The 25,158-nt window shown below is 50.6% G+C and overlaps 1 protein-coding gene across 10 annotated transcripts in view; it reads right to left on the minus strand.

Annotated features, from left to right (window-relative positions):
* The window catches only part of DLGAP4 (DLG associated protein 4), a 199,284-nt gene that overhangs the window by 31,971 nt on the left and 142,155 nt on the right, over positions 1-25,158 (minus strand). For 8 of the 10 annotated variants that reach the window (XM_023251270.2, XM_023251272.2, XM_023251268.2 and 5 more), the window contains one exon: positions 1,824-2,185. In XM_023251270.2, the coding sequence (XP_023107038.1) occupies positions 1,824-2,185 (362 nt within the window). Of the gene's footprint in view, positions 1-1,823; positions 2,186-17,610; positions 17,814-25,158 lie in introns of those variants that run through there. The other 2 variants (XM_023251276.2, XM_023251278.2) reach the window with 2 other exon arrangements.

A 25,158-nucleotide genomic window follows, 5' to 3' on the forward strand; every position in this document is an offset into this window, starting at 1 on the left:
GTGCTTTTTCTCCACTCCCGTGAAGTGGAAGGAAACACGGCAGCAGTGATGCCCCGAATCTGCCTTTCTTCTTTGGGACAAAGCTGCATGGACGTGGAGCAGCCAGGCCGGCCCTTCCATCATTGCTCATGGATGAGGGAGAATCCACACTTGACCTAGGGCTTGAGGTACCAAGGGATGGGATAAGGGTTGTCAGGGTATCCTTGGAAACTGGGGACTCCCAATCTCTTGGCTTCACAGAAGTGACAGAGGGTTGGGCGCCAGGCTCCTCCTCGCCACGGGGATGCAACTGCATTTCTCCTTCAGCAGGCGCCAGCTCAGGGAGTACAGCATCACCAATCTCAAAGAGCTGCGACAAGAGCTTGGAACAGGTGGGGGTGAAACCAGGGAAGGCGAAGGCCCAAGAGCTAGGATGCTCATCCCCAGGTAAATTTCTGGACGAAAGGAACCAACAGTGAGACTAAGACCTTCTGAAAAGACTGGAGTTATCTGGTTTGGCCAGGGAGAGGATGGGGCTGCCCAAAGACCCTGCGTGGTTAAGACCAAGAGACTAGGCTACTTTCTATGTCCCTCAGAATCCCTCCTGGAGCAGCTGCACAGGGCAGGGACTTGAACCCCTTATGAAGGAGCCCAGAAAACATTAATCTCCCGGACAACTCTGTTCCTGTACATGTGGGGAAACTGAAGCCCAGGCAAGTGCAAGAAACTGGCTAATGAGTTTTTCTCTGGTTGGAACCCATTCAGTCTCCCTTGTGTCCCAAGTTCTTTTGGCATTCTAGCCCTCTGCCATCCACTCAGCCACATCCAGTTATCAGAGGCAGCTGGGGAAATGGGAGAGCCCTTCCAGCCCTAAGCCACAACGCACACCACCCTGACCTCCTTGAGGGCTCCACCTTCCCCAAGCTCAATGCTCACTGTAGCCACTTTCCTTCTTCCGTGCCCTGAGTGTGTTCCACTTTAGTCTGGAGGCTCAGTCAGGGCAGGTGGAGTCCTTGCACTCTGGACTGAGAGCAACTCTTGACTCTGCAAAGCAGGACTCAAGTTTCCCCAGCTCAGCTGACAAGACAGATTACTGTGGTCTGATGTGTACAGGAGGTGCTGTGAAGCAGTAGAGGGGAGCTGGTACACCCTGTCCTGCTGTGGGTGGACAGGGAGTTTGGCTTCCAGGAGGGTCTGCTGGCTTTGGCCACTTGGTCCTGGGGAAATATCTGCCTGGGTCCTTTCCCATGGAGGGAGACCTCAGGACCAGCATCACACTTCTCAACCTGACATGGGCCTGGTGCCTCAAACCACCTACCTGTCCCCCAGGCCCGAGAAGGCTCTGGGTAAAGTTCCCCTCAAGCAACCCCCATGGCTCAAGGGCCCTGGGTCCTGGGCCCCAGGCCCACCGACGTCTAGGCTCCATGCTGCTCCCACTGCCAAGCGGGGCTGCGGCCTCCGCACCCGAGCTGACCTTGGATTAGAGAACTGTTAGGCCAGTCCCACCTCCCACGCGTTGGCTGGCAGGGCAAAGGGTGGAGTGGACAGACAGACAGACAGGTGAACAGTGGACAGGAGATGGCTGGCTGAGTGTAACTACATTGACTGGGATGACCCACTGGAGAAACAGGGACACATGCCCACGGCTACAGATTGCAACATGTGGGCAAACGTAAGGAAGGCACGGCTATGGGTGGAATTTGGTTCGGCCACTTGGAGCCAACCCTCCAAAAGAGACAAACCACTTTGCCCAGGAGACCTAGTGGGCCTCCACCAGATGTAATTACACGCAGGCAGGTGCACAGGGTGGGCTGAGGACATAAGAGTGTGAAAGGGACCCCTACTTGTATTCCTATAGATGACAGTTTCCTTTTGGGGATGGCCTCAGGGTGGGATTCAGAGCTGGTCAGCGTCCCTTGTTCACTCTTCAGAGCTGCATGTTTTGGGGGTGGCTCCGGGGCCTCAGGGGCTGGGATGACTCCACCCCGTGTCACACTGGGCGGTCGGGTACTGCTGTCCAGGCTGTCTGACGAGTTGCTGAGGCCCGACTGGCTTGTCACCTCACTCTTGTGGTCTTGGCTGTCCAGGTAGGTGTCCTGGGCAGACTCGGTGCTGCTCTGGACTGTGACAGAGATGAAGGGTTTTGACGTGGTACGTGGAGGGACCGGTGGTGGGGTCTTCTTATAAGCCACTAGACATGATGAACCTGCAGATAGAAGAGAGGAGGGCAAGGAGAAGGTAAGGTCCCAAACCTTTGGAACCCCTTTCAAGTCTGAGGCCCCACCTGACCTGGCCCTAGCTCTGGCCTTGGCTATTCCCTCAGGAAGGATTTGTGGAGCAGGAGAATGGGGGTCTGACACAGCAGTGACCAAGACAGACAGACATAGGCCCTGCCCACTCTTCTACTAGTCCAAGGCCAGGTCTAGCTGGGAATGCCAACATGGACCAATGACATCCTCCACCTCATAGTCACACACAAAGGTATTATCCAGCTGGGGCATGGACTAGATGATAAAGTTCATGGTGCCACAGGCTGTGAAAGAGCCTGACCCAGTGGCAGGGGATGCGGTGACAGTGATACAGAGGTCAGGAGTGCTAAAGAATGTTAACCTTGCTCCCTCCTCAAGCTCACGGACAGACCTACTGTTCCTGCTGGTCTTTTCCTTTTTTACCTTCCCTTTGCTTGGATGCCCCCTTTCTGTCTGGTCAAAGACCAATACATCCTTTAGGGTCCAGCTAACCCTACTCCCATCTTGCTATTCCCACCATCTCCTCATTATGTGAAAACCCCATATACCAGTCTGCCTCCCTCAAGAGTCCACCATACCTGGTCCAATTCCCCATTCTCCACCATGATTCAGGGAACCAGGCCCTACCATGGTGGGGGCTGGGGTCATCTCTGAATCCCATTCCAGCCTGGCCTGGGACTGGCCCACAGTAAAGGCCCACAGCTGGCTTCTTACATGCTCAACTTTTTGTCTGAAACAGAAGGTGCTGTTGAAACAGCAGTAGCTACTTGCTGTGAGGGGCTGGGTCAGATCCTGGGGCTTTTCTCAGCATCTTAACTCTAAATGCTGTTTCCCCCATGAGGACTAAAACAAACTGGGACTAGGAGTGGGAGTCAGATGAGTGACTTTGAGCTCTGCTTTCAAGGTGCTACCGTTCATGGTGAGGGCCCAACAGAAACCCACAAAACCAGGCCCAGTGCCACAGGGGCTGTGAGCAAGGCACAGCAGAATCTATCCATCTGCCACTATGAGATGTCACTACACAACCATATCAGAATGGCTAAATTAAAAAACAGTGACAACACTAAGTTCTGGTAAGGATGTGGGCAAACTGAATTACTCATATGTTGCTGGTGGGAATGTGAAATGGTACCACCACCCTGGAAAATGGTTTGGTAGTTTCTTTTCTTTTCTAAAAGACTATTTTTAAGTAATCTCTACATCCAATGTGGGGCTTGAACTCACAAATTCTTGATCACAAAGATCATGAATCTGCTCCCCCTGGCAGTTTCCTTTAAAACTAAATATGCAATTATTCTACAAACCCATAGAAATGGTAACACGTTCACAAGAAAAAAACTTATACGTGAGTGTTCATGACAGCTTTATTTGTCATAGCCCAAAACTAGAAACAACCTAGATGCCCCTCAGTGACTGGTTAAACAGTCTGTGGTACATCCAGACTGTGGAATACCCCTGATCGGTAAAAAAGAACCAGCTACTAATATAAGCAACAACTTGGACAAATCTCAAGTGAATTATACCAAGTGAAAAAAGCAGTCTCAAAAAGCTACATACTGTATGGTTCTATTTGCAAAACATTCTTGAAATGACCTGATTATAAAGATGTGGAGATTAGTGGCAGGTAGGGAGATGCAGGTCAGAGGGTGATGTAGAGGCAGGGAGGGACACGGTTGTGGCTATAAAAGGGTGACAAGAAGGATCCTCTGTGTGCCAAGATTTAGAACAGGAGGTGGGCCGTGAACTTGCACACGACGAAGCTGCTGAGCAGTAAACACAAAGCAAGTAAAGGGAAAATGGTGAAGTCAGTAAGGTTGGCTGGATGGTATCTATGTCTGTATTCTGGTATTGTGATATACTATGCAATATTCTGATACATTATGATATTATATTAATTTTGCAATATTTTACCATTGAGGGAAACTGGGTAAAGAGTAGATAGGATCCCTCTGTATTATTTATTACAACTGTATGTAAATTACAATTACTTAAATATAAAAATTTAATTTAAAAAGCCCTTCCATCTGTCAGTTCATCTGACAGACTTGTGTTAGGCCAGGCCCTATACAGACTCCAGGAAAGCTAGGAGCCTCATCAGCAGAGAAACAGCCATGAAATGAGTGAACAGTAACAGATGCCACAGCAGAAGAGCCCAGGAGCTGGGAGCCATGCCTCACGCCTGAGTCTGGAGGTGACAAAGGGCTCTGGGAGCTCAGAACCAGGAGCACTCAATTCCTACTCTATTCAGAATTTCCCAGTCCTGCTGAGGCGTTGAGAAAACCTGGGGATCCCACCAGACACACCCAGTCTCTGCCTACCCCACCTGAGAAATGTGGCACATGGGCAGAAGAACATGGGCAGCAGAGCAAGCAGGGGGCGGCGCTTTGGTCAACAGGCACATGACCCTCTCTTGTACTGCCAGAGAAGGAAAAGGCCTGCTCAAGCAAGATGGGCTCCTGTGTTCAGCTGGCTGTGCACACAGGCTCACAGCCTCAAGGTGGGTCATTTACTGAGCTGTGCTCGGTTTTATGGCTTTGTAATTTAAACCTCACAGTGACTCTGTAAAGTGGGGATATGATTATGCCCACTTTATAGTAGGGGCATGTGAGGTTCAGGGTCAGATAACACCCAGAGTTGCTAACAGTAAGTGGCAACCACATCTGTTTGGCTGCACAGCCTACCTCATTCTGCTACCCAGTCTTCAGGCCCCTCTCTGCCAGGCTGGGGCTGCAGGTGTCTAGGGCCTTCACTGATCACTGTGCCCCACAGTATCCTGCCAGACCCTGGAGCCTGTCTGCAGGGGGACGCCCAAGTTGAGATCTGACTGCTGGGGGAAGAAGGGCTAGACTAAAGGCAGAAGCCTGGCTTCTAGGCCCTGGCAATTCCTCACAAAAGTGCCTGCCTCACTCTGGACTTGTCAGTACTCTCATCTGTTCAGTGGGTGGGGAGGTGTTCTAAATAGCACACCATATTCACACAGCCCTTGACAAACTCAAACCATTTTCCCATTTGTTCCCTTACTCAAGGATAGGTGAGGAACCTCCCATCATTGAATGAAGAAGAGATTCCTGCTCTGAATCCCTTCTCTTTACTACCTGAAATCCTACCATTTGAGTCATTCCATTCACTTGATGATAAGGAGCCAGAAACCAGAGGGCAGCAAGGAACCAGACAAGCCTGAGTTCAGATCCCAGCTCTGTCATATACTAATTTGATGGCCACAGGGAGGGATTACATAGGCTACGTCACAGAGGGTAAGGTTCAGCCCAGGGCTGGCATGGCTACTAGTTTGTGGTACACAGTGAGCCAGGCCTAGGGTGGGGGTTGTGAGCCAAAATGGTACTATCCCCAGGTCACTGGTCGGAGAGGCCGGGCTGGTTCTCTATACAACCCTGGGGAAAGTTTTCCTGCAAGAGCCGGACATTAAGAGCAGCTCGTTGAAGCCAATGACCAACAGTGCCCGGCAGACCCAGAACTGTAGGTTCTAAGTCTGACAAAGACTGTGTGACCCCAGTTAGGGTCCTTGTCCCCATCTGTGGGGTGGAGTTCCCACTGGCCTGGAGGAGTTAGTGTGTGCAGGGATCTGTGTGGAAGAGGCACCCCCACCAGGAGACAGTGAGGTGCCCACAATCAGGAGTTTGGACAGAGGACTGACCCTCCAGCCTCCTGCTCAGGGTTGTCTAGGTCCAGAGTCCTGCTGACACGTACTCAGAGGCCTGAGCCCTGGCTGAGACAGCCACTCATTAGAGGGAAAGTGAACTAGCGAGAGTCCGGGCCAGGTGTGATAAGAGGAAAGGTGAACTTATCTTGGATTTTTTTTTGTCTCCTGGGCACAAGTCACAGCCAGATAAGTAATGTGACTCACAGGGAGGATTTCAGGTTGTCAGGGGCTCCCCGGGTGGCAGGCATCCCTCAGCTCTGTGCACAGTCTTTCCCCAGGGCAGGGGGATAGGACCCAACTGTACAGAACAGCTCTCATTTCACAAGTGGGAAATGCCGTGAAATACAGGCCAACAACTGCCCCTGCCCCTTCTAGCAACACCGTCACCGCCCTTCTTCCCACCTTGGGGCTCTTGCACATGCTGCTCCTTCTACCTGGAAAGCTTCCACTCCTCACATTTCAAATGCCACTTCTTCAGAGAGGCCTCCTCTGACTTTCCTCTGCTTTCAGATGGGCCAGCATCTCCATTCGAGCATCTGTCACATCTGTCTTCAGCTCATTTAGGCATTTACTTGTTGATGGTTATAGGCTTGGGACTGGGGGGAACTCTGTCTGTCTTGGCATATTGGGTCATATCTCAGGCCCAGGGCAACACCTTAAGCTTTATAGAAAGCTCTCGATAATATTTGTTGAATGAGAAAATGAACCTCATCATTGTTATAAAAACCCTTCAGCTGCCCCAAATCAAGATTACTTAGACTTAGTGAAGGCTCCCTTCTAGGCTCCCAACACTGGAGTATGCAAGGTTCTTGTCTCCTCCCAAATTTGGAGCCCTTTCTAAAGCCTAGTCCCAACCACCCATCTCTGTAGCTTCATCTCCTGTCCCCCCCACCCCCTAGGATGGCCCCTCCAGCTTCAGAGAGCCACATGCACCCATTTCCAAACACACCACACTCCGCATGCACCCAAGCCTTTGCACATGCGCTCATTCTACCAGAATCCCTTTCCAGGTCCTTCAGCCAGTCCCTCCATCCAATGCTCTTGCTGGCCCAGGCAGTCTGCCCCCCCTCCTCTCTCTGTGGGTCACCTGGAGCACTCAGGGCTGTGGCCACGCCCCTGACGGAGAGTGTGTCCCACGCGTGTTACTAGCCCAGACGGTGCACAGTCATCATTTGCCAGTTAAATTTTAGAGGTGGGGCAAGTGCCCCAGAGACCCAAGATGTGGGACCTGGCCAGCATTGCCTCTTCCAAGATGTGACTGCGGCCCTTCCTGGCCCTGGGAGATATTCCACATGCCATAGTTTATAATAACATAGCACATAGGTCCAACTTTTTCATCCACTCACTCTGGAAAACTTTTCAGCCCAGGAAGCTAGAGAGTGAACATCCCCTGAGTGTGACCATCTCCTCCAGCTGGTCCTTACACACATTTTCAAAGACCCTGAGTGAAATACCTGCTGAGCCACAGCAATGTGTGCACACTGAGCCACTGCCCCCGGCGGCCACGTGCTTCCCTGCCCCCAGCTTGGCCATGCCAATCCCTCAAGCTCAGGCTTAGACAGGAGCCAGTTGTGCAATGCCTCCTCCGTGCAGCCTGCCCCCGGCCCCAGACATCCAGCCCAGCCTCCTGCCCCACAGCACACAAGTCCTTGTTTCTTCTAAGAAGAAGCTCCCTTTGTCTCATTTCTGCCTTCTGCTTCAAGATTTTATCCAGCAAACTCTTATCAGGTCAGAATGAATTTATTTCTACATTGTGTTTTTTAACATCAAGATGTAATAAGATGGCCAAATAGAGCTTCAAACACTCAGTGGAATGGCTGTGACTCCCATCTCCCAAGAGTTATAGATGCAGCAACCCCAGGAAGTTAGCCCCACTGCAAGTGCCTTGGAGGCCTGGCACAACCCTTGTGTTGCAGGCAACCAGGGGTCCAAGCTAGAAGAAGACGCCTAGATTCCTGAAGAGGAGTGGATGTGGGGGCCACAGATAGCATGAGAGCTATGGCAGCAGGCTTCACAGAAGAGGCAGTGGGGCCCTCTTAAGCCCCACGTGAGCGGACAGAGCTGGCCTTGGAGCCAGAGCCGCCTCAACTCCCTTTGCTGGCTCTGCCAGGCTTAGGAAAGGGCTCGTCAAAGGAAGGGCTGAGGGCCTAGAAGATCCCATTCCCTCTCTCACCGATGAGCAACCTGTGAAACCACACAGCTAAATCAGGCCACTCATTTGTGTGCTATGGTAAAAAACAGAACTCAAAGCTCTCACTTACCAGCCTCAAATTCCTCCCTTCTTCCCTGTTTCTTCCCCAGAAGCCGGGGAAGTTGGAAGGGAATTCTGAGCAGCTGGGTCAGGATCAGGGACAGACTGCCCTCTCAGAGCCACTTTCCTGTTGACAACCCGTGTGACCCCCACTCTCCCACTGTGTCAGTCTGGAAGCCACCTCCCTCACTGTGCCCCAAGAGTCAGCAATGTCAAACTTTAATTTCAAACTCCACTAAGAGGGCCTGGCAGCACCTCTTACCCCCAAAATCCTCCTGGGAACCCCCCACCACTCCCCACAACCAGCTGCTTCCTAACTGCCTTTCTTATCTGTTCCTCTCCCCATGACCTAGAGCCAGCCTCCCCTGGACCACCCACACCGCTCCTCCCTGGTCCCCCAACCTCCTGTCCTGCCTTTCCAGTACCTCCTCCACCCTGGCGGGCCATTTGCGAAGTCCAGCCACATCATTACTTGGTTTGAAACCTTTCAATGGTGCCAAGTCCCAGTGAGTGGACTTGGAACAAACCCTTCAGTGGGGGCATTCAAGGCCTCTGGAATCTACACCTGTTTCAAATCCCAAAACCCATAGGAGCCAAGAGGACACAAAGGCGGTACACTGGGGAAGACAAAGCCACATAGCTCAGGGAGCCCTGGCCCTGCCTTGGAGTCTTGTCCGGAAACCAGGATGCACTCTTGTGGGTAATGGTTCCAATACTAAAAGCAGACCTACACTGAGCACGACTAAGCCTGGCCTGAGCAAACTCTTCACATATAGTCAATCCTCCTGTAACTATGAATTCACCTCCTTGATAAAACTTATTTGTAACCCCAAAATCAATAGTCACAGGGGGCTTGTGGTCACTCTCAGACACGCACAGAGGAAAAGTTGAGTCACCCAATGCACAAGGTTCCCGGCTAAGGTTGAACAGGTGACTCTCTCTGCCTTCTTGTTTCGGCTCTCACACTGTAAACAAGTGTCCGTTTCCTGGTCCATTTAGTGCTATGTTTTTCCATTTTTGTACTTTTTATTGGTGATTCTCTATTTAAAATGCCCCCAAGTATAGTGCTGAAGTGCTATCTAGCGTTCCTGAGTGCAAGAAGGCTGTGATATGCCTACGGAGAAAACGCGTGGCAGATAAGCCTTGTTCAGGTGTGAGTTATAGTGCTATTGGCCAATTCAGTGTTAATAAATCATCAGTACATTAAATAAGGTATCTTTAAACAGACACACACAAAACAATATACGTACTGATTAGTTGGTGAAAATGTGCAGGGCCTCTATTTCCCATAGGAGCAATGGTTCAGCATTCATTAATTCAGTGTTTGTCAGATTTTATGAATATAACTACTATGAATAATGAGAATGGATGGTACCTTAGCCAACTGAAGCCTCAAAATGGGTACACGTGAGGTAGCTCTGTCATTGCCCATTTTACAGGTGAGGCTCAGAGAGGCGAAATGACTTGCCTTATCTCACCTCCCAGCTAGGCAGAGCTGGGGCTGGGGCTTAAACTCAGGCTGCCTGAAGGTTGACTATTACCCTATGCCCCCCACCCACTGCACTAACTGGGTAAGGGTCATGTGGAGGAGCAGCCTTGGGCACATCAGTTATTTTACCCAGAAAATGGGATGCAATATCCAGTATGCCCTGAGTAGGAGTCAAACAGATGAGAGACAGGAAGCTCTGTAATCATAGCTGGGCCCCTGCAACTACCGTTACCAATGGTTCTGGATTAAGGAGAGAATGATCACCTCCTGGGGAAACAAGCTGGGGGCCTGTCAGGAAGACATTAAGACTGACTGATTGGATCTAGAAGGATGGACCATAGTCACCGAGTGGCAAGGAAATGCCTTCACATCAAGGCATCCTCTGTGAGCAAAGGAGCAGGACAGCCCCCAAGGCATGTGAAGACCGATGTGGGCAGGGCACAGCTTGGTAAAGTAGAATTCAGGTAATGTAACTGGTAAAGGGAAGACAGGGACCAAGGCAAGGAGGCTGAAGAGAGGGCTGTCTCCTCTCAGACAGGGTCCTCTGCTTCCTGGGGCCGCTTGGACAACAGGAACAGTGGCATCTTCCTCCTACCCACAGCAGCCCTCATAAAGTCCCCCCAAAACTGGACCATGGTTGGAGGGTTTCACAGCACCAGACCTGAAAGCAGCCAGAAGGGCGTATCACCTCCTATCTCAATAGCCCAGTGCACCAGGCAGCTCCATGTGCACTGCCAAGGCCATCTCAAGCTGAGAGCCTCCAGAATGAATCTGAATCCTTTCCTCCTCCACAGTGGCCTTGCTCTCTGAGAGAGAGGACCTCATGCACTCGATTACACTCCAGAAGCCTTGGAATGCCCCCCTTACCACCCACCTCCATCTGCAAGGCCTTGCCCCTCCCCTACAAAAGCACATTTTGTAGAGACTGGCTTCCCTCTATCCCCCCGGCTTGGTCTAGGCTTCCATCTTCTGCCCTCTGGCCTCCCTGCTTTGTCAGTGGTTCAGCACACCCACAGCCCCTCTCCCAACAGCAGCAGCCTGAGGAATTTTTTTAAAGTACAAATTGGATTACTTCCTTCCCTTTCTAAAGCCTTCAAAGGCTCCCCACTCAATGAAGAATAGAAGGCACACTCCTCACGTTGGCCTACAATAACTGGCCCCTGCCACCCCCATCTCTAGCCTCAGTTCCTAGACTTTCCCCTTGCTCATTCTACTCCTGCTGCACTAGCCTCTTTGCTCTTCCTCAGACACTCCAGGCACATGCCCACCTGAGGGCCCTTGAACCTGCTCTTCCTGGCCTGAAATGATCCCCACCTCATCTTTGCATGTCTACCCCTTCCCATTTGATCTGAGGACCTCTCTGACCGCCCTGTCTAAAGCTTTCAGCTTTGAGAACCCCATTTGTTTTCATTCAAGTGTTAACCAACTTACTGATTTACTTGTTTTTTGTCTCTCTCCTACCAGAAAGAGCTCCTGACTAACATAGGTTCTTAAGGGTAGAGACCCTAAATATCTTGTATAATTACAATGCTTTCCCAGCGCCAGGCCAGTACATGGCTGGGTTCTAGAAATATTTATTGAATAAATGAACAAATCCCTATTTGACAGTTGGGTACACTGAGGCTCAAGGAAGAATGATTTACTCCTGATTCTGAGTTGGAATCTAATGCCCAGGACCAGGGCCTTGAGCTTTTAGGTGAGCCCCCCCCCCCCCGCCCCCACTACAGGAACACAGTCTGTTGTGAAGTAAAGCCTTGAGTAAGTCTGCTTGAAGTTGGGCAATGAGGCCGTGGTAATAAGAGCTCAATAAACCCTAAGGAATGGCTATCAGAAATTGAAAATAACCATTCCTAAAAGCTGGCAGAGAAAGAAAGCAAGCAGCACTTCCAGCAACATTTTCCAGTGAGGGCGTATTACAAGTACACATTTAAAAGAATCATTACTGAATGAGTCCTGGCCAGGTGCTACTTTGTTCCAGACATAGGCCTGGGAGGGGAGATAATTATCACTGACGTTTTATAGAGGAGGGAATAGGCTTCTTACTTTGAAGAGTGGCAGTGCAGAAAAGCTCTGCTCTGTGAGGCCAAGGTACCAGGTTCTAGAGTCAACACTGGATGTGGTGGGCATCGGACCTGAACCTTTACGGGCCTTGGTTTCCCCAGCTGTCAACTAAGTGGATTGACCTAGAATGGGGGTCACAAGTTCAAATGTCTATAGGAGATTGGTTATCTAACTCCTCTGGTCCACAGCTGCTTGTGGAGACCTGGGTGAGAGAAGTCAGAAATCTGGACTTAAAAAATAATAATAATAAAACCTTCAAATGTTGAAGTGGAGTTAGTTCATTCAAAGTTTTAAAAAACACAGTACAGTACCTGCCTGCCACCTAGTGTAGCCTGTGGCACACGTGACTATGTGGACTTTGTGACTGCTGGAGCAGCTGTCCTCAGACCTTGCTTTTTCTGGAGCTCTAGCCCCTCTCCCCCAGCTCTCAGGAAGGCTGTCTGTGAGGGCCTCCCCCTTGGAAAGGAAGGAGGCCCTTGGGAACCTTGAAATTAAGGCAGCCAGGAGGTACTTGTGCTGGCATCTCCAGTCTGGCTCGGTGAAAACAGAGAAAGCCCCTTCTGGTGGGCAGACCGGGTCTGGTTCCAGACTCTTGGCACCAGGGCACAGGTGGTGGGAGAGCCCTGCCCAGCGTACAGATGGCCAACCCCCTTCACGGGCCTGGAGTGGCTGCCTGGGAGGGACCTGCTTGGTGGCAACTCCCCTCCCTCTGCCCCCGGAGACAGCTGCTCCTCAGAAGCACTGTTTGCACCCCAGCTAAGGGCAAGGGTGTGAGAGGGTTCTGTCCTGACATGTCCAGGCCTGAGGGGCTGGAGGGAGGGTTAAGGGGCTAGAGGCAGTCCAGTGCCGTCCAGATGGACCCAGAGTTCAGGTCAGCTGGGTCTCTGGGCCGGAAGACTTCATGTGCTCCGGGGCATCTCCCCTGGCTGAGGGGGGCCGTGAGCTGGCCCAGCATGAGGCACTTTAACTTCTCAGCTCATCACCTCACCAGGCCTACCATTCCCGTTTCAAAGAGGAAAAAAGGGAAGCTCAGAAGAAGTGAGCAGCGCAAGGTCACATGGCCAGTGAGTGGGAAAGCCAGGATCTGTGCTCAGCCTTTTTGATTCCAGAGCCAGTGTTCGTGGCTACAACTTCACCACACAGCCCAGGGCTGGAGTTCGGCGCCACCTAGCAGGGCCTGGCTGAGATCCCGGCCAGGCCAATTCCCCAGTCAGGACCTAGACAGGCTCCCATTTCCTGGATCCTCAAGCGGGGTGTGACGATTTCCTGAGTGGGCTAGAAGGTGGCAGCCTCTGGCTCTGCTAGCCATGGGGGGCAGAGGCCTGGCGCACCCTGGACCAGAACCCCCAGCACATGGAAGGAAAAGGTACACCCCAACCCCCCCCTGTGACCACTGCTGCCAGCAGCCCCCTTCCTCAGGCCCTTCTCCAGATGTGTGGTCCCAGATGCTCTGGCCCTCTCGCCACAGATACCAGAAACCTGCACATCAGCTTCCCAGTCACCCAGGACTTCCCCAACTTGGCTCTTACAGTTTCAAAGTGAAGCTCAGAGAGGTGAGGCCGCCTTTCCCAGGTCACACAGCCGGTCAAAGGGGTGCTGGGATTAGAAATGAGGATGTGGAGCCTCCAAACTCCAACGTCCTAGGAGATAGTAATGCCAGTAATTTTCAAACCAGGCTCTGAGGGCCCACAAGGGGGAACTGAGGAAGGCTTTTGGACTTTCATCCCACCCTAGGTTCCTCAGAGCAGTTCCCGTTTTCCTTTTTTTGTTCCCCATCTGGAATTCCACACAGTATCTGGAGACCCACCCCACTACTGCAACCTCCTCACAGTACAAACAAGGAAACTGAGGATCAGAAAGGCACATGTGCTGAGCATCAAGTGGCAGAGCAGGGACCCCTGTCCGGGGCTCTAAGTGTGGATGTGTTCCCTCTTCTCCCCAGACTGAGAAAGGAAGATGCCTTCACATTCCCAGCCTGGAGACCACCCGCTCCAGGCATTCAGGGAGGCAGCCACCTGTGTGGAGCCCTATACCTCCTTCAGCCTCTGACCAGGGGACCCCAAATGGCATGCCGTTTCCAAAATCCATTTCCACCATTACTGCAACAGTATCCAGTGAGCGACCTGTCGGGCAACATTCACTCTTTGCCATTCTTCCTTTTTTTTTTTTAATTTTAAAAAAGCTCTATACCTGGCATGGGGCTGAAACTTAAAGTCACACGCTCCACTGACTGAGCCAGTCAGGCGCCCCACCCCTTGTCCATGCTGTGTTGGAATCTGCCACAAACATCATCTTGTCGTCTTACTTATCCTCCGAGACCTGCCTGCAGAGTCAGCTCTGCCAACAGCTGTGCTCAGAGGCTCCTGCCCTACCCCCCAGGACACCTATGACCACCACCCCTGGGAGTCTGAGCTTTAAAGAGATGCCAGTTTCCAAGCTGCAGTTATTGAATCATGACTTTCCTGTTGTATCTCAAAGTTGTAACTGGTAGTAGAGGGTGCTGCTGAGTAGATGATATTCAGAGTTACAGGGCTGCTGTTGCCCCACTTCAGTGTAAAAACCTGATGTAACAGCCTCTTGTCTGGCCTAGTGGGGAGTGGGGAGCCGGGGTGGAGAATCCAAGGTTTGGCTTTTCAAATACGGTCTCTAGCATGTGAAACTCACTGTTGCCTTTCCAAGGTCTCAGGGGCCCAGTCTGGGAAGTACTACTTAGCAAATGCCTTAAAAAAACAAACAAACAAACAAAAAAAACCAAAAAAAAAAACCACCCTCACTTCTGGAGGGCTGACGGCAAACCCTGGTGATGGGTCACAGAAGCCTGGCTTTTTACAGGCTGTCACAGGCCCCCGTGTCCTGTGTGTAGAGCCAGACACTGCTGCTCTGCGCACCTGGATTGCTGGCCTCTTTCATCACTCTGAATGACCAAGAGGATCCCAGAATAGAAAAAAGGTGTTAACAGGCTCATTCACTGTGACAGGTGGCATATCGGGTGACAGAATCAGAGCCAGGAACCCTGGGCAGCTGAGAGATGGGATGAAACAGTACAGAACTGAATGGGGAAAACCTTGAGTTCAGGTCAGGTCAGCACTGGCAATGTTGCCTGCCCTGGTGCCAGAGACCTAAGAAGGGAGAGGGCCTAGTCCTCAGAGCTTATATTAAGATTTTGATCCCAAGTTAGACAGTTACGTAAGAAAGCAGCACATGTGGAAAAATGCCTTAGCGACTCCAGCTGACCACAGACACGGTGTGAGGCTGCACTAACAGAGAAAGGACCAGGGTGGGGTGCAGTCCCACTGAACTCTGGATAACATTGTGGGTAATGTTGGCAATTCTGGACAAGGGGCATTGACCAAATGGAACCCGATGAGAAGAAGGCAACCTGTGTGGGGAGAATTCCCACTGTGACAAATCCATCCTGTTATGACAAATGGTTACTTTACAGCAGGGAAGCCACACATTGGGTCCCGGGCAGTAGGATTCAGGATGAGTAAGTCCTTGTCCTGAAGAAACTCGCACTAAAATGCCGAGGTGGCAAAGAAATGCCTCCTGGGCGTAGCCACATGGAACACTGCCACATGGAGCACTGCGTGAGAAAGCCAGGGACTGACTGAACAAGAGTGCTGTGACTGATTAGTGATGTCTGTCAAAGATATGCCACAAGTGGGGTATGATACACGTGCACCATGAGTCATGTCTAGTTCAACGTGAGGAGAGCTGGGAGAGACTGGGATAGTGGTCTGGAAAAGAAAGCCAATTCAGAAAAGTATGGCTACTATCTTCAAATAACTAGAAGACTGTCACAACATATATGTGCTCCAGGTTATCACACTACAACCAGAGTGGGGACAGGAAGGTGAGGTTGTTGAGGGGAAACATGTTGCATTACAAGGAGGCACTTTCTAAAGGGCAGAGCTGCCCAGGAGAGTTCAGCTAGGCTACACACAGGCATGATGGCTGCTGGGAGAAGACACAAGCCCTCGTGGGTGTGACCTTTCAGATTCCATCCAAGCCTGAGATATTTGTCCTCTCTTTGCCCTCCTATTTCACACCCAGTTGTGGATGTGACATCAGACAGCATTTGTGTGTGTGTGTGTGTGACATTCATACCTCAAACTTGTTTTGTTTTTTGCATCCAGAGAATCATTATCAATAAGCAGAAAAGACACAGGAGAATGTTCATTCAGCCTAGCTACAAGGGAAATGATGTGAGGACTAACACCAGGGCCTTGGCACAGATGGGGCTTAAAACGCCTTCCTCTGGGAAAACTAGCAGCACAGAGGCCCTACCTGAGATGATGAACCCATCCTCAGAAAAGGAGATTGGCCCACACTTGCCACCCCTCCCCAACGACATACCTGCTTCTGAGCTACAAGAGCAGCTGTGCACTAGGAGTCTGAGCGTGTGAGCACTGGCTCTGCACTCACTCACCGCACCACTTAGGCTCCTGGGCCTCAGTTTCTCTCATCCATAAAATGTCAACAACACGGACTTGCCCTGCCCACTGCCCTGGGATGGCTGTGAGGGGGTCTCGAGTAGATAGGTGGGAAAGGGCTTGATGGAGTCCCACATAGCTGTTGCCCAATCCCAGCCCCACCAAGGCACTCCTCAGGCCAAGGGCTGGGGCAGGAAGATTCAGTGCCCTGAGGACCCACAGCCGTCCACCCTCTCCATGCCACACCTGCATCACCATCTGATAGTTTTGGGTGGTGACCACTCTCTGCACCCTCTTTAAGCCAACACAGGTCACAGCTTAATTATTCAGCGTCCGGGCCTTTGCACTGGCTGCTCCCTGCCTGCAACACCCTACCTCCTCCCTCATTCTGCCTCCTCCTCCAGATCTCAGCTCCAGCATTACTCCCTCCAAGAAGCCTTCCCTGATGGGCTCCAGCTCCATCCTGGCTCCCTTGCTGGGTCAACATCCCATGTGTAGATGTGCTACTGGCCCTCACCACCACACTGTTTTATAGGCCTGTTTGCTTTTCTGCTTCTCCCTTTAGACCCTGAGCCCCCTGAAGGCAGTGACTATGTGGTTTCCATCCCTGTAACCTCAACTTCAGCCCAGAAAAGGTGCCCAGGCAAATGTCTGCTGACACTTAGAAGGTAGGACCCTGCTTCTGACTTTACCCCAAAACTACTACAGACCTTCAGGGCCTTCCCCCTGGAAGAAGACTGTGAGGACACAGCAAGTAGAGAAAAATCTGTAAGAAGTGACTTGGCAAGCAGGAGACAGAGGCGCTGGGACAAGTCGTGACTACAGCGTGACTACAAGTCCTCCTCACGCCCCCATAGCCCTCCCTACTCGATTTTTCTCCCAACCACCTCTGAAAGCACAATATGGTAACATTTGGGAAGATCTCTTTGAAAGAACACCTACCCAAGTGAAGGTCACCCACCCTGCCCACAGAACCCTGCCCCCACAATGGCAGTGTAAGAAGCAGGTGAATTTTAGTGGCTGATACTCATAATTACCAGTGGTATTTATTGTCTGGTCAGGAATCGGTGGCTACTGCAGTGGCCCAGTCACTGTCCGAGGTCCTTACACCTGCATATTATATTTGATCCCAGCGAGGAGATGTTCTCACCATCTCCCCTTGTGCTGCTGAAGAAATGGAGGCTCAGAGAGGTTGAGGGACCTGCTCAGTGTCACATGGCAAATCATGTGTTATCTGTTAAGTGAGTGCAAACCCTACAGGTTTCAATCTCCAGAACCCAAACTTCACAGCATCCAGTATGACAAGCAGTAAAAACACAACTTCATGACAAGCCAGACTGCCACACAAAATCCTACAAAGCTTAGAAGCCGCTGTAGAAACACAGGTTCGGTCTTCTCCTGCTGCTGGTAGAGTCTCACTACAGTGCACCTCCACAAAGACCTCAAGCCCAAACCAGCACCCAAGGGCTGCAGAAAGTGGACTTTACCTTGACAGCTTCTACCCCTCTGGGAGCTACTGTGCCTCGATGTTTTTGCAAGCATACTCATCACACCTCCCCAGGCTTTGCGCTGTCCTGCCAGACCCTTTTCCACTCTCACAAAGAGACCTGTGACATCACCTGCCCCTGAAACAGTCCCTTCCCCTGCCAGGATTGCTGCACATCTGTAAAAGCTGGGGAGTATACTAGGTTGGAAATGGCACAGGTTGCACTGAGTGTGCTATTTCTCGTTGACTGGTAGTACCCGCCTGTGTCAAGGATTCTGACGCTGTGCACGGGCTCAGTGGGAACGCTGGGATTGACTGATGCAGACCACCATGAGCCTAGTATGGGAAGTAACTGCAAAGAGCAAGGTATTTGTTGTCCCTGGGCCAGATGATCACCACAGAAATGCTCTATTCCCATGGTGCAGAATCACTGTCCTTGACTCCCCACTGAAAACCTTAACCCCTCATCCTTCCCTGTAGGACCATCAACAACAGAGTTTCTTGGGCAATGTTTAAAAACCAGTAAGATAGGAAAGCAACTATTTGTTTCACAGTCTCCTCACCCTCAAAAGACTGACCAATAAGGAACCCTCAACAGCTGCAATTTGTGAGGGTAGCTGGTTTTCAGCCCCATGTGGTCACTTAAGTGCTGAATGACCTCGGGCCAGTCACTTCTAAGTCTCTGCTTCTTCTGCAAAATGGGGATCAGGAGCCTTATTTGCCTTGCCTTTAACCACATTTGAACACGGTGCTAGGATCCTCAAGACTGCAAAAGGAAGTCCATTATCTGTCTCACCGATTTTGGGATGTCCACATGACAGGAAGTATTTGTCCCATTTCTCAGAGGAGGAAGCTGAGGCTGAGAGAGGTGGACAGACTTGGCCCAAATCCCACAGCAAGTAAGTAGTTAAGGAACTGTGCCTGGGTCCTATAATTAAATCCACAGCCTTCCCCGTCCTATTATTCCACCTCCACAGGGGGGATGTGGCTAGGCTCCATGCAGCCACCATGGGCTTTGGAACCAAGGCCACCTATGTGGAGAAAGCCCTCCCAGGAGATGATCAGTCTTTTAACAACTATGCTGGAACATGAGCACATGAAACTGTGAGTTGCAGTGTGCATTAACTGGGAGAATTAATCACCACCCAAAGACTTAATTATTCAGAGATATTACCCCCTTTCCAATACATTCTCTTAAAATGGGCCTGTGAATGAGGCACCCAGAGTGGTTGAATTCAGAGACAAAGTAGAATGGTGGTTGCCGCCAGGGGCTGAGTGGAGGGAGGAATGGACAGCGGTTGTTTAAGGCATGAAGAATTTCAGTTTTGCAAGATGAAAAGAGTTCTGGAGAAGAATGGTGGTAAAATAATGTGAGTGTACTTAATGACACTGAACTGTACACTTAAAAATAGGGAAGATGGTAAATTGTTATGTGCATTTTATCCCAATTTTTTAAAAAGGGGAGGCTAGTGAGGAGTCCACTGAGGAATTCTCTACCAATAAGCCCCAAATATCAACTTGCTGTTTTATACCCCAAATCCAAAAGTCACAAAGTAAAATATTTAAAACACTTATAACATGAGGGCCACCTGGGTGGCTCCATTGGTTGGGTGTCTGACTTTGGCTCAGGTCATGATCTCACGGTTTGTGAGTTCAAGCCCTGCGTCGGGCTCTGTGCTGACAGCTCAGAGTCTGGAGCCTGCTTTGGATTCTGTGTCTCCCTCTCTCTCTCTGCCCCTCCCCGACTTGTGCTCTGTCTCTGTCTCTCAAAAATAAATAAATAAATGTAAAAAAAAATTGAAAAAAACTTATAACATGAATGTTTAAAATTTCAACTTTGAGTTAAATGTGTTTGTGAGAAGGGGCTGATCTATAATCTGCCTACAATCTCCTTCCCGACATTCAAGAAAGGGAAATAAAAAGAAAGAATTCAGGGGCACCTCAGTTGGTTGAGCATCCGAGTCTTGATTTTGGGTCAGGTCACGATCCCACAAGCCTGGGATGGAGCCCTGCATCGGCACAGAGCCTGCTTAAGATACTCTCTCTCTCTCTTTCTCTCTCTCTCCCTCCCTCCCTCTGCTCCTGCCCTGCGCCCATGCACACTTCTCTCTTTAAAAAAAAAAAAAGAAAAAGAAAAAGAATGAACTATAAATAACATTGTAGAAAATAAGGGGAAAAAGGTCATTCTAATCTCATCGCCTGGACACAATTACTATTATGGCATTCCAAACCAAAACTTTTCAAGTTTATTTATTTTGAGAGAGAGAGAGTGGGTGGAGGGTAGAGAGAGAAGGAGAGAGAGAATCCCAAGCAGGCTCCACACTGTCAGCGCAGGGCCAGATGCAGAGCTTGAACTTATGAAGCGAACCGTGAGATCATGACCTGAGCTGAAATAAAGAGTTGGATGCTCAACCAACCGAGCCACTCAGGAGCCCCATACGACACTTTTTAACTGTGATCATTTTAGAGTTGCAACCTTGCTAAAAATAGAAACTTCTGCTTTGGCCTTCTTACACAGAAGTAGTGTGGTAGAATAAGAAGAACAGTGAACCAAAACTTCAAATCTTGGGGCGCCTGGGTGGCTCAGTCGGTTGAGCGTCCGACTTCGTTCAGGTCATTATCTCAGACTCCATGAGTTCGAGCCCCGTGTCAGGCTCTGTGATGACAGCTCAGAGCCTAGAGCCTGTTTCAGATTCTGTGTCTCCCTCTCTCTCTGCCCCTCCCCTGCTCATGCTCTGTCTCTGTCTCAAAAATCAATAAAAACATTAAAAAATAAATTTAAAAAATTAAAAAAAACCTTCAAATCTTGATTAAGCTGTGTGACTTTGGGCAAGTCACTTAGCCTTTCTGTTGTATTACCTCTAAAAACAGCAATAACTGCAACCTGCAACCAACTGCCAACAGAAGCAACAAACCCTGTGAACCAGGAGGTGGTATGTGAAAGGAAATTAGCAATAAATAGGGAGTGCTGAAGAACCCTTTTCTTGAGGACTTAGGATCAGTATGAAAACCAATCAGAAGGTCAGTATTTGGGAGTTCTGATGTTAATTTAAAAAAACAAAAACAACACCTCTTGATTCACTGACACTCTGGCTCCTACAGGGCAAGAAAGTTGTTTGCTTCAGAGCAAACAAGGTCACGGAGACTGATGAGGCCCTGCCTGACCTTGCAGACCATTCCAGATATAACAGAACCTCTCCCTGTTCCCTCAATATGCTAAACACTTTCCACCTGAGGGTCCTGAGCCCTGCTGTTCCCAATCTGCCCCTGACTGCCTCTTTCCCACTGGTCACCTCACCTTCCCTGACGTGCCCTCCCCATCCTCAGTTCCCTCTCAGCACCTATTTGTTTCCTTCAAGGCTCTTTATCACAAGCAGAGAGTATCTTGTATATCTGTCACCTTCTTGGATGGGGATTCCAAGCTGAATGGAAGCTCCTTGAGGAAAGAGACCAAGTCTGAACTGTTTCCTACCCTCCTCTGGCTCACCCCTGGCACTCTGAGCACAAGAATGGCTGACTCTTTGGAAAGAGAGGGGGTGGTTGTTTGGAGGTTGGCTTGTGAGGAGGGAGGAATTGGCTGGGATGAACCCAAACCCTCTTCTAATGAGTGTCTCCATACACTTGTTATGCGCGCCCCCTTTGTGGAAACTGCTGGGGCAGCAGTAGCAGAGGCAGCCTGCTGTTACAGGTGCTGTCAGCCAAGTTCCACTCTTCCTACGCTAGCCCAGGCCAAACTGTCCCCAGGCAGGCAGACACCTGTGGACTGCTACCACACCCCTGTGCAGGGCAACACCATATCACGAAGCGCACGAAGCCTGGGAAGGCAAGAAAGTTCCAGGAGAAGCTGGAACTATCATATCTATTCACAGCACACTCAATAATAGGTCCCAGCAGGAAACTGGTCCAAGGAGTGATGACCCTTCAGAGACAAACCCTGGCTCTGAGTGCCTAGTTGACTCTGATGGCCCTCAGCAGGCATTCTAGCTTATCTCAGTTCTCCTGGCCCTGGGCAGCCAACCCCTGCCATTCCTCCCTAATCCAGAACCCCTTCCTCTCCCCTCCCCACGGCACCCCCAGACCCCAGGGTATCTTCTTCTCAAAATCTCCACCACCTGGATCCTACCCAGCTTTTGAGGTTTTGAAGGTCACCCTCTCTCTAAAGCCTGCCTCAATTCACTCCAGAGTCCCCATCAGAGCGCTGCACTTGGCAGACAAAACTTGATATCCCTCCAAACACCGTATCTAGTCCACCTACATCTTTCCAGGCACGGGACATGGACAGTCTTTAGCTATTTCAAGTCTTCTCTCTCCCCTGGGTATCAATAACAGCAGCAGCTAACATTTTTTAAGTGGTTCCTCTGTACCAGAAACTGCTCAGTGCTTTACACACATTCTTTCTCTTGTCCACATGCTGAGACTAATGCCAGGTAATATTATCATCTCTATTTTGCAAATGAAGAAACTGAGGTCTAGAGAGGTTAAGCAACTTGCCCAAGGTCTCACAGCTCTTGGTGGCAGCCCAGGATCTAAACTCCAGCAGTATGTCACTAGAGCCAGGATCTTAACTACAGGTCTGTGAGACTTCTGGGGTGTGGGCTTCTCCCCCAGTGCCTGGCTCAGCCTTAACACAGTTAGGCCTACCTGATCACCTACCATGTGCTCGGCGTGAGCCCTCAGGGAGTGGACTTGAACCAAAATGGCTTTGTGCTTGGGGACCCCGTGATTGTGCAGAGAAGAGAAGTACACTGAAATTGTTATTTGTTGAGCAACAAAATTGATACCATATCTGCTCTGGCAAGGCTGAGAATTTTCTTAGAAAAAGCACAGGAACTTAAGAACCCAGCTAATCTTTGAAATATACAGGCCAACCAAATCAGGTGTTAAGATACTCCCTAGCTTCCAAGGGATCAAAACTGATTCAACTGAACGGCAGAGCTAGAAAGAGCTCCTCCTGCCAAGAAACAAATGGGGAATCTGAAACCCAGAGGGGAGAGGATCTTGCCTGAAGTTACCTAAACACTCGGGAGAAGCCATGGCTCCTGCTCCCCCAACCCCTGCCCTTTCCAAGTTCTTGAGACTGGGACTAGAACCAGGGCAGAAAGGCTTTCAGGCCATCTGGGTCCTTAAGAAGCTGCCAGGAGTTGAGCTAAATACCTGCCCCAAAGTGACCAAAAGTTTAAAAGTCTTCACAGTAGGGGCGCCTGGGTGGCGCAGTCGGTTAAGCGTCCGACTTCAGCCAGGTCACGATCTCGCGGTCCGTGAGTTCGAGCCCCGCGTCAGGCTCTGGGCTGATGGCCCAGAGCCTGGAGCCTGTTTCCAATTCTGTGTCTCCCTCTCTCTCTGCCCCTCCCCCGTTCATGCTCTGTCTCTCTCTGTCCCAAAAATAAATAAACATTGAAAAAAAAAAAAATTAAAAGTCTTCACAGTAGAGACAGAGCCCTAGCTCTTACCTTCAGGGAGAATGGGACTGTTCTGTGGAAGCTGGATTTGGGAAGCCAGGATTTCTTTCCCAGGCCAGCATAAGCCCAGCTCAGCCCTGCTCCAGGACGGGAGTTTAAAAGGTAGTAGCTCCTCACCTGCGGCCACACCCGGGTGAGGCTCTCACCAGGAAACTCGTCGGACTGGCCGTCTCCCAGACACCACAGGCCAGAACGCCACTGCCTGTCTGTAGCCTGGCGCCTCTCCCAGCTGGGCCCTGCTGCACCCCCCCCCCGCCCCCCCAGGGCCTCCAGAGCAAGAGGGAGAAAAGGCCTGCTCTCCTCCTGTAAGGCCAGCTCGGCCTGGGTCCCCCAGGGCCAGTCCCAGCCTGGGCTGGGTCTGAATGAAGGCAGCTGCTTCCTGCTTTGCCTTTTTCTTTCACTTTGGGTTTTAACCCCAAAGTGAAACTAAAGACTGGGACGATGTGGGAAAGACGGTGAGGGTTAAGGCCTGGGAGGGCTGAACACCTGGGTTCTAATCCGAATAAGGCTGCCCACTCACTGGGACACCTGGGAGGAGACCAACTCCAGGCCTCAGTTTTCCCATTGATACAATGGGAGGAAGGAACTAGGCTGGTGATTTTAAACTAGTCATTTTAAACTGGAAAAATTATAGAACTTCCCCTTCTTCATCCTACCACTGCTGAAGGCTGAAAGGGAGTGGCAGAAATGCCCTGTGGGGGACTCTAAAGGACCTTCCTGTTGGCTCAGAGGAGGCAAAACTGGCCGCGGCGTGGGGACCCTCCTGGTCTCCCTGACTACCTCTTCCTCGCCTGTCACCCAATCACCTTCATCCTGAGCAGGCCCTGGAGTTCCAGCATCCTGGGGCAAATCAAATTCATCCTAGGCATGAGCCTGACTCTGTCCTGGCATAGCAATTGGAGACACCCACCAACAGCTGCCCCAGCCATCTATTAAGACTGACGGTAGCCCACTCAGGACTGGTCCAAACATCAGACTCAGTGACTCCAGGGTGCCTGGTACAGTGTCTAGCTAAAACCACTATAATCTGTTTTACGGGGTTTCCCCACTGGCTGGTTTACCAAATTTTCCCACTAGCCTCGTGACATGAGAAAGGTATGGATGAGCCTCCCCATTTTTCAGATGAAGAAAATTGAGGGTCAGAGAAGGGCAGGGACATAGTGGCCAAGCCTGCACCAGTATTCGGGAGCTCAGTAAATATTTGCTGAATAAATGAGTTCACTGGCCCAGCAGCTGCCAAGCAGGTGCAGCCCAAGCCAGAGAAACACAGGAAGGAGGATACAGTGTGGGAGGGAGGATGCTTCTCCCTGGAGACCAAGTCATAAACAGGTCCCAAGGTACCTACAACAGAATTCCCTCCACCCAATCCTGGCCCCATCTTGTCAACCCTCCAGCCCATTTCTTCCCTTCATTTCTCACTTCCTTCCATCAGCACCTTACTCTGGAAATACCTCACTGGCTGAGGACTACTGGGTGACACTGGCCAACCCCCTTCCCCTGTCTGGGCTGAACTGGAAAAGTCTGTTCTCAACCAAGGAAATGAATTTGAATCCAGGGGAGGTAGAGTGCTTTTTAAAAAATTCACATTTTCAGAATGCAAAAGAAGGTAATTCAAAAACATCTAGCAGGGGCACCTGTGCGGCTCAGTTGGCTAAGCGTGCAACTTCAGCTCAGGTCATGATCTCACGGTTCATGAGTTCAAGCTCTGCATCAGGCTCTGTGCTGACAGCTCAGAGCCTGGAGCCTACTTTGAATTCTGTGTCTCCCTCTCTCTCTGCCCCTCCTGCACTCACACTCGTGCATTCTCCCTCTCTCAAAAGTAAATAAACATTAAAAAAAACTTTTTTAAAAACATCTAGCAAAATTTTAGGTGCATAGACTCTTTGCAACAACAATTTCACTTGCAGGAATGGTTCCCACAGCTCCACAGGCATACGTGCAGGCATACATATGTGTGGGGAAGGGTGCTCGCTGCAGCAATGCTCACAGCAGCAACACTGGAAACAACCTAAATGTCCTTGAGCAGAGGACTGGACAAACAGCTGGTGGTCCATCCACTGACAGACTGTCACATGGTCATGGAAAAGGAG

The sequence above is a fragment of the Felis catus genome, chromosome A3 (assembly GCF_018350175.1).
Source record: "Felis catus isolate Fca126 chromosome A3, F.catus_Fca126_mat1.0, whole genome shotgun sequence".
In the NCBI taxonomy this organism is placed as follows: domain Eukaryota; kingdom Metazoa; phylum Chordata; class Mammalia; order Carnivora; family Felidae; genus Felis; species Felis catus.